This window comes from Phaseolus vulgaris, chromosome 10 (genome assembly GCF_051622355.1).
Source record: "Phaseolus vulgaris cultivar YP4 chromosome 10, ASM5162235v1, whole genome shotgun sequence".
NCBI lineage: Eukaryota > Viridiplantae > Streptophyta > Magnoliopsida > Fabales > Fabaceae > Phaseolus > Phaseolus vulgaris.
This window is the reverse complement of record NC_143507.1, coordinates 3,935,978-3,945,923: the sequence shown is the minus strand read 5'-3', so window position 1 is coordinate 3,945,923 and position 9,946 is coordinate 3,935,978. Positions and strand designations below refer to the sequence as shown.

The 9,946-nt window shown below is 36.5% G+C and overlaps 1 protein-coding gene across 1 annotated transcript; it reads right to left on the bottom strand.

Annotated features, from left to right (window-relative positions):
* Positions 1-1,641: 1,641 nt before the first annotated feature.
* On the bottom strand, positions 1,642-7,187 carry LOC137818822 (uncharacterized). The gene is made up of 7 exons (XM_068622439.2): positions 5,539-7,187; positions 5,351-5,441; positions 5,105-5,262; positions 3,166-3,217; positions 2,939-3,018; positions 2,641-2,734; positions 1,642-2,502 (listed from the first exon to the last, which is right to left on the bottom strand). Exons 1-7 carry the CDS (start codon positions 7,096-7,098, stop codon positions 1,727-1,729), a joined length of 2,811 nt encoding a protein of 936 aa, XP_068478540.1. The 5' UTR covers positions 7,099-7,187; the 3' UTR covers positions 1,642-1,726.
* Between the last annotated feature and the right edge of the window lie 2,759 nt (positions 7,188-9,946).

The window sequence follows — 9,946 nt, the reverse complement described above, 5'->3', positions numbered from 1 at the left end:
TTGATATTAACTACTCCAAGCCCATCACTTTCCCGAGACTCACAGACCTTTTCCCAAGAAACCTAAGCGATCTTCCTCCCTTCAGAACCCCACCCCCAAAGAAATTTTCTTTGAATACTCACGATCTATTTTATCACAATAGCAGGCAACATAAACATTGACATGTAAAACAATGGAATAGCGGAAAAAACTGACTTGATGAGACTAGTCCTTCCAACCATAGACAAATTCCTACCTTTCCACCTTCCCAATTTGGATTTGATTCTAGCCACCACTCCATTCCAAAACGCTTCCCTATTATGACACCCCCCAATAGGCAACCCCAGGTACTTGAAAGGAACTTTCAATACTTCGCAGTTATGAACTTGACGTAGACTAGGACTTGGAATGAACCAGTATAAAATCTATTTTGCTATTTTACTTTATGCTTAGTAGACAATTATGCATTTATTGACCTAAATGGTAGCGTAAACTTTGTCTCTTCACATCATTTTGCTTCCATCACAATGATGATTTGATTGGAAGAACAAATAGTAGACGAACCACGAGTATCACTAGAACCACGAGTATCCTAAAACCACGAGTATCGGTGGGTTTGAGCAAACAAATGAGATTCTGACTTGGTTGAGCTTTTTCTTCTAGGATTTTTCGAATTCTTGGGCTTTTGGTTTCGAAGGAGTTGATTTGGGAATCATATAAGTTTTGGAACAAGGCTTTTCAAGTATTGGAATGAGGTTTTTCAGGTTTTGGAATGTGTTTAGGTTGGACCGTGTTGAGATCAATGGAATCAGGTGAAATTGACCATTAAAATAACTAACATTATATGATATATTAAAGACAACACTTAATAAATGTGGTCTTAATTATCTACAATTTAAAAAATGTTGCCTAAAGTAAGTCAAAGAGAAATAAACCTTACTACCTAAGAAACAATAAAATGAAACGTATACCTACTTTGGGCAACATTTTTTTACCTATTGACATGTGAGCCTGACCTAAAGTAAAAAATTGTTTAATATTATGAATGTTTAGGATTTACAAATGGAATAGGAGGTGCAACATAGAAGTCAGCTATGGTTATACAAATTTTTTCTTATTAAATTAGTGTAATATGCTATGTAAAATTTTGCTTAATTGCCACTTTAAGCAAACTAGTAACTTCTCTTTATAAGAGTTGAGACACCCGTTAAGTTTTCCATTAATTCATTTTTTCATTGTTGATAAAAAAAATTGAATGTTGCTCATTTTTTTAAGTATTTTTACATATTATTTTGCACTAATGAAGTAAACCAAATTTGTTGGTGCAAAAATGCAATATTAAATTTAAATCTAGGAGGAAGAAAATATTAATATGCACGTTAAATTAGTTTTCCTTTTTACTTTTGTAATACATTCAAACAAAATTTAAACACACAAAAATAACTCTTTAAGAGAGCATATTATTCATCGGTTTCCATTCTTCGTCTCTCATCTAATCATATTTGAGGGTTATTATATGTGCATTTTTTATTTTTTTTTGTATGAATCTATAACGGTTTTGTCACTAAATTTGTATGTTGTAATACATGTATCAAAATTGTCACTAAATACAAGAGTTTGGAGAATATTTAAGATTTACATAAATTTGTAACCTACATTTGAATGGTGTTGGATACCCATTTTATGTTGGGACTAATGCTTGCTGTAAAATAGGAGTTGTGTTGAAAAAGAGAAATAAGAAAATGTTCTAAGCGTTACCATACCATGGTTGTCTACCTATCCTTCTAGGCAACCCAAAATTTTGATAGCATCTGATTTCACCTCCAAACCCAGCTGTCACAATTACCAAACCCCATGCTGAAGGAAGAACTGAGGAGGAAGCATGGCTAGCGTCCGATAATGAATAAGAGGAGGAAAATGATGCAGTTGAAGAAGGTGAATCACACCTTGCTGAGGATGTGGTTGAGTTAAAAGAATCACTAAATCCTGAATCTGTGCATGAAAATGTTTCAAGCTCCTCTTCCTCTGTGGTGAGGCAGTTAACTTTCAATGGAGACTGAGGCAGCATTCTCTTAATGCTGTTTGCAAATGAATCACCAAGTCCAGATTCTGCATGAGAAGTTCCTGCTGGGTCTTTCCTAGGAGAATTTGAAGCTCCTTCTGAGGTAAGGCTATTACTTTTCTTAGGAAGGGGTGGAAGATTTTTCTTAGCAGATGGAGATGCTGTTTCTTCTACACCATTAAAACCAGCCTGAAAACGTTTTGAATGCTTTTTGGAATGCATTTGCACTAGCGGGGGATCACCTTTGATGGTACTATTCCATGGTATTGCTACTGAAACATCTTTGCAATGGAAGTGCTCGTGAGAACGAGTAACTAGCACATTTTTACCTTTTCCACTGCCTGCACTTCTATGCTCTTCATGCTTCCATATATATATTTCAGAATCTTCACTTGCACTAATAATATATCTTCCATCTGGACTAAACGAAGCTGCAATTTGACTGTTTGCATTTCGAAAACCTGTTCATGTTCAACAACACCAATATTTTAGATCAACCGGTTCATTTTGCTAGGGCTGTGGAAGGAAATAGTTCTCATGCAAGAATTGATCATATTTTAAAACTTGAAAAGGTAACTTCAGATAATGTTTTGCAGCACCTCTGTACTTTTGAACTACTTCTGAACCGTCCAATATTCTTATCCTGGAATCTGCTGAAGTTACAAGAATTTGTAATGGTTTTCCCGGAGCAAACTGTGAAGACAAAAAAGCCAGTAAATGTCTTTCGAAATTTTCTTTCTTTTGGACTCTGGTAATGATGCAGAATATTATAGTTCAAAAATGTGAATATATAACATTTATTAGCACATCCGTGAAATGTTAGCACTGCACCATGGCTGAATCCGAACATAGATAGCAAACTCAATCTGGCTTGTGGCACATGAAAATAAGAATTACCTGAAAACCAGTGACCTTTCTTAGTTGGTTTTTCTTCTTGTGTCGAATCTCAATTGTTCCTGTTTGAGATAGTTTGCAATCTGGTTTTACCATAAGGAAATGGGAATTAACAACTCAATATGTTCAGTTTAAATGATTTAGATAATTTGGTAAATTTCTATTTAGATTCCAAGACAGTTTCAATAGAAATAAAAATATCAAGAATAGACCAGTCATGTAGTTGATACCTTTTGTGCTATATGTACGACAACCACCCTTGTGGGTACCAACAAGAGCACCCTGCAATAATATGAGGGAAATATGAACAAGGATCAAATCAATGCATAATTAGTATTTGCATTTAGTTTATCATGTTATCTAGGTTTAAATATGCACCAAAAAAAGAGTTTAGTTTTCATCTTGTTTTCTGTAATTTATGTTTTGTTTCTTGCAATATTTGTAATGATTGCTTTAATTACTTATTAGTGGAGATTAGATTTAGTTGCTGTAAAATAAGTTTATTTTATTTTTGTCCTTAAAATTTAAAATAACTATTCTTTATTTTTTACATATACATAAAAATACCGAAAACAGTGTAGTGGGAATTCTTACAATTTTGGATGATAGTGCTTTTAAATTAGAACACCATTTTAGGAAATGGTTTCGTTTATGTTTAAGAAATAATGTTTGATAAAAATCAATTAGTCGTTGTGGTAAATGTGTATTCTGTATGTAGTCAAAGTTAAAAAAAATTATGTGGAAAGATCAGTTAAAAATTAAAAAATAAAGTAATATTACATCGTGGTGTATGCTTGGTGAGCAACTTTAATGCTGTGAGAAAACAAGACTGAGAAAACAAGACGAGATAATAGGATGCAACCTTGGTTCATATAAAAAGGAAATGAAGGAGTTTAATGAGTTCATTGAAAATATGAAATTATTTAATATACCTATGATAGGTAGGAGATACACTTGGTATAAAATAAATGGGAGGCTAAATCAAGAACATTGTAAACGATATGCTCTAAAGATTGTGTTAAAAATGGTTGGGAAAATCATATTGAACAATCGATCAATACAAAATTAATTGATATTGAACAATCGATCAGTAGATTAGATATAAAAGATGAACAAGGTGGTCTAAAGGAGGATTAAAGAAAAAGAAGGAAATCTCTAATTGCTGATGTGAAAAATCTTTTCCTAAAAATTGAAATGCTTAATAGGCAGAAATCAAGAATCAAATGGCTGGAAGAAAGAAGGGGATTTGAATACACAATTTTTTCATAAGATTGTAATGTGGTGCTTATAAGGAATGAGTGGTGTGATGAACAATCAAAGGTAAAGGAAGAAGGAAGTTCCAAGATTTTACAAGGAAAGATTCACGAATTCAAGAGATGTCCAAGTGTTATTAGATAATGTTTCCTTTCCGGTCATAAGTAGTGAGGATAATGAGGCATTGGTAAAGACAATCTCCATGGAAGAAATGAAACAAGCAGTGTGGGACTGCGATAGTAACAAATGTCTTGGATCAGATGAATTTAATTTTAGTTTTTTTAAAGAATATAAGTAAGGAAATATATAAAGTTGAATGTTGTTTTTATAAATGGGTGTCTCTTTCGTCACAATTATTTTTAAAATTGCTAACATACCTTTGTGGAGATGTCATGCCTTATATTCTTGACATATAGGTTATGTTGTTACCTTATTTTATTTTAATTTTGTATTATAGTATGTTGTATATGTACGGATTTTGATTGAGAACTGGCATATTTTACATGGATTCAAGTATCCCTAATACTCCCATCTATATTATTCTTTATCGTTGATTAAAAAAATCATAAATAAATAATATTTATTTTACACATTGAGAACACCTAACCTTTTATTATTATTTTAGTAATTTGTTGTTAATACTTACATTTCTCCAACAACCTATTTATGCAGTTTGAGCACTTCTGTAGTCCATATTGAGAACACCAATGATGATAAATGGAGAATAATTATAGAAGAAAGTGGCCCTTTACACATTGTTTAAGCAATGAGCTTTATGGATTCCTTTCTCCTCTTTTCCATATCCATAACTAATCTTTTATATTTAAAAGTTTGCTTATGTAACTAGTTAAAGATCAATCACCCAAAGCATTAGGATATATGGCAGTAAGAAATGGTAAGAAGAAGACGATATACCTGACCATCAGGTGTGAAGGAGACTGCAGTAACCATTTCATGGATATCAATCCAATCCACAACCTGCCGTTCAGGGATGCTCCAGATTCTCACCTTTGCGTCCAGCGAACCACTTATGAAAATACCATCTTCGATAGGATTGAACTGTATGGAGGTTACTGCAATATCCAATCCCTCATCAAACAACAACCCAACAAAATCTAACTCATTAACTCAAACAAAACTCATATATATGCTCACTCTCACCATAGTCGTTATGGGTAAACGTGTTCAAGCATGTCTTACTCTCCAAGTCCCATAATCTCACCGTTTTATCCATTGAAGATGACAGAAGTAGCTGCAGTTCAAAATCATAACCCATCATCAAAACTTTAATCTTCTTCCATGCAATTGTCATAGCACTATTAAAACATTATTGTATGGGAAAGGCGTACCTGGGATTTAGACCATGACAAATCCAAAACATCATCGGAGTGTCCTTCGAAAGTGCAGAAGAGTTTGTCGGAAAGTGAGAAGACAGTTTCAGGAACATGAACATATTCAGGAATGGCGGGGCCTCTTTTGCTTCCGAACTTGGTCTTCTTCTTCTTTTCAGCAGCAGGAGACAAAGGCGAAAGGTCGTTGGAGGGAAGCAAGGAGGGGTGAATCGGAGTGAGACTTCCCTCGTCGGGTCTCAAGGACATAACCTCACACTCCTGCACTTCCCACACGTTGATCACCTTGTCCTCACCTGCACTCGCCAGAAACCTCCCATCCAAACTGAACCTGATCGTCCAAACGGAGCCCTCGTGACCCTGGATCTCCTGACACAGATGTAACGCCGACACCTCCTTGTGCGATTTCCCGCTCTGCCGCACTCGCACCCATTGACTCTTCTCCGCCGCCGCATTGGCGGCTGCTGCTTGCGCCGCCACGGCCTCTCTTTCTCTCTCCCCAATGAACCCACTCGCCACGCCCTTTATGTTCTTCAAAAATGCGGCGCCTCTTCTCTTGCTCATCCTCAAACTCCTCGAAATGTACGAACTCGACGTCAGCTTCCGCGACAAACTCTCGTTCCTCGCCCCGCGTCGCATAAGCTCGTTAACCACGCGCGATTTTCCCACCGTCTTTTCAAACTCCTCCATCGATAACTGCTTCCCCGTCTGCAAATCACTCAACCTGTTCCACGCACCGCTTTCGGTGCACTCGTTCACTATAAACTCCGTCCCCGTGTCCAAGTTCTTTATCAGGAAAAACGCTCGCACTCCCGAATCCTCGAGTTTCGTGCTTTTCGGCTTCGACTCCGCTGATTCGTCGGAATCCCTCACAACCGCTCTGTCTCTCGTTCCCCAACGCGGGCGCTGGAAAGCCGTCTCTGACACGGTTCTCGTCAACCGCTGCTTTGAACCCTTTCCGATGAAGTCTTCTCTTCTTGACCTCTCGATCGAGAACAACTCTATGTCTCCCTCGGAACGCGAACGAACGATAACTAACTGAAGAGAGGAATTCTCCGACGACACCTTGTCTGTTGAAACGGTAGCCGGCGGCGTTGAAACGGTAGCCGGCGACGTTGAAAGTTTATCGGTAACGGGAGTAGCGGAAGTAGACGTGAGTGTTGGTTTTTCGGAGGGAACGGGGTTTGTGTGCTTTGAAACTGAGTGACCGAGTTCCACCGGCGTTGCTTTCGAGAACTCTTTGTCGTCGTCTAGGCCCATTCCGTGGAGCAGACGCTTGCGCCGCTCGTTGATTGAGACGGGGGCCGCCATCCATACGCCGTAATCCGGAGCAGCATCCATCGTGGAGGAAATGCTTCTTTGTCGCGAGAGAGAGGAGGAGACGGCGGAGGCAAAGGAGAGGCGGGGGTCGTCGAATTCGCCGTCGTCATCGTCGGAGGAGGAAGCGAGGTCTTGGGGCACGGCGGTGGAGAGGCGGTTGTAAGACTCGAAGAAGGCATCGTCGTCGTCAACATCGCCGAGGCCGTCCCAGTTCATCGTGAGCGTTTTCCGGCGTTCCATGGCGGTGCATTGGCGCGAAAACAGGGGTTGGGGGATGAATGTGGTTGCTCTTGGATTGAACCTTGTATTTTGCTTGTGGTTGCGTTTGGGTGTTTGGGGGCAGAGGAAGTGAAAGAGAGAAAAAGAAGGGAAGAAATAAGGTTGAATACCGTTATGGAATTTTGGAGGCAAAGAAACGGTCAACGGATTTCATGCCTCATTCTCTCTCTTTTCTCATGTCTTCGCTTTCATAAAACAAAATAAAAATTTGTTTTGTCACTTTGGATAGTAAAACACAATTAAACAATCTTATCTTTTATATTTTGAACAAGATTTCAATAATTTTTTATTATGATGTTCATAAGTAATTCTGTTATTATTATTTGTACGGATGAAACACAACACCTAGTGTCTACGTAATTTTTAAATAAAATAATAACTTTTATAGACAAATCAGACATCGTCAAAACATTACAACAATAAAGAAAAAATAATAAAAAATGTGTCCAACACCATTAAAAAAATTGGGATCTCTTATATTTATTAATATAAATTATACCATATTCTTTTTTTCATAGCTTCCGATGCAGACGGTCTAACTACTATGATGAGATTATCTAACCAAACCAAATAAATGTATTGCATAGATTAGACTCTCTAACCTTAAAAGAGGCCTAACTTTATTGTATTAGCTGAATAAAGAACGTGAGAAAAGGAGGAGCAATGATATGAAATGTTTTATACTCTTTCAGCTACTACATTATCTAAAGATAGACATTTATTACAATCAGAAAATGAAAAAATCATTTTGTAGTAGGGGAAAAAATTTCATTTGTCACATAATATAATTACAATGAACCTGGTTTTCACCTCATCCTTAACTAAATGGTACTCTATTGTTTCATTTTGTCAATCCTACATTCATTGAAAATGGTCACCACATTTTAAAATCTAATTCACCAAAGGAGTAAGTAATGTTAAGAAAAAGTAATCAATAAGCAATTAATGAATAATTCAGTATTAAAGTCTCAAATTTAACAGGTTAGAGTGTCTAACATATGATGAGAATCAACTAAAGGTGGCTTTTTATAATGAAGAACAAGATCATTCGCCTTCACATTTAAAGTTTTTCTTGTTAATCTTTGCAAAAGATAAAACCCAAGCCCAAGCCCAAGAAGGTCAAAGCCCACAAAAGCCCAAAGACCATCCCATGAAGGGCAAAGCCAAGTTTTAAATAAATATTGTTTAGAAAGGTGCTTAGAGGGAAACATTAGAAACCTCTATTGTTAAAGCATCTTTTAGTCTTTAGTTAAGAGTCTTAAGGGGGGTGTGTTAGTAGATAGGTGTAGGAGTAAATAAGGAGGTGCCAAAGTGAGAGAAGGGATCACACCTTCCTCATGCTTTGTTTTAGGCGCAAATTCTAGAAGCTTTTTAGGAGGGAGTTTTTTTGAATCTGTGTAGCTTACTTTTCAGCACCTTAGGCTATAAATAGAGGTGCTCTCTTTGTAAAATTGAGATTGGAATTAATCTAAGAAAACTCTACTCAAATTTTGAGTGAACTTTGGAGAGCTTTTGGAGCCTTCTTCTCTAGTCTTATCTTGATGGATCAATGGAGTCCTCAAGTGGCGGCATCACTCTTATCTAGGAGCATTCCACACTTCTAGTGGCGAGATCATCCAACATTCTTCCATCTTCATGAGCACTCTCTTCTCCTTCCTTTCTTCTCTTTCAATTGTTCATGTTGTCTTGTGTTCTTGAGTTTTTTTGGTTCGGTTTTTCTGTTTTTCCAGCACCTATGTTCTGTTCTTGCCTTTTAATTTCAATTCTGTTCGGTTCCTTTTAGTTTCTCCTCTTTTTTGGTTCAATTTGACTAAAATTGGTTCATCCAAATGAGTTTGGGATTTGGTACTAGTTTTTGGTGAGTTCTTGTCTTAGAACAAATGATCCAACTCTAAGAAAAGTGCCTCTATAATGTCCAACTCAAGGTGATTCCTAAGAAGGTCAAGAACCTTTCTCTATGTGGCTAGTGGAATCACATCAACATAGGTTAAACAGTTTAATATGGGCTAGACGGTCTAACTTGTGCAGTACGGTTAAAACACTATCCTTATTGCACTAGATAATCGGAAGGCTATGAGTGTGGTTATTACGTTATGCAATGAATGATTATCATTGTAAGACTAGGCATTGAAAAAGATTGAGAGCATGTAATAATATTTAAATTATCCTTTATAATTCTTTAACATAAATGTATCTTAACACTAATTAATGTGAATCTTATTTGTAATTTAGTTCTTTACGGATGAGAATCCACTGCCTTTACCCGTCATAAATTATGTGAGAAATGCTTAGGCCACATATTTCATTAATTTCTATAACTCTAGAATAGTTAATCAATAGTATAGGATCTATATAGAAAGATAGATAGATAGGAATATGTATTAGTGTTTGTAATACAATTTTATCAATATATGTAATTTAATTATCTAAATTTATGTATCTGGCTGACTGCATTTAATTGAACAGGTTAATTTAGATCGAAAAACGTATAAAACAAAATGAACTAAAACAAATTCCATAATAAACGGCAGTTATGACCATAATCGTCATTTTATTCCTCTTGCATGTATTTTATTTGGCAGTGCGAAAGGATCGAAAACGACAGTTATGATAATAACTGCCGTTTATGTATGACATTAACACGACGGTCAAATAGTCGTCGTTTATGCCTGAAGATAATAAACTGTGTTTAAACACAGCGGTCCAAGAGCCTCCATGTTAATTCTAAAATAACCTCTGTTTTTCACATTTTCTGCAACAGTGGGTATTCTTCTAAACAAAATGAATCTAGTTTTGTTAACTATACTTG

Bases quoted from the DNA above. Each gene is read 5' to 3' on its own strand.
- LOC137818822 (XM_068622439.2), bottom strand. From the start codon at position 7,098: ATGGAACGCCGGAAAACGCTCACGATGAACTGGGACGGCCTCGGCGAT. The intron at 5,263-5,350 runs GTGAGAGTGAGC...TGGATATTGCAG, and splicing joins GTTTACCCATAACGACTATG to TAACCTCCATACAGTTCAAT. The intron at 2,503-2,640 runs GTGCTGCAAAAC...GAACATGAACAG, and splicing joins AGTAGTTCAAAAGTACAGAG to GTTTTCGAAATGCAAACAGT.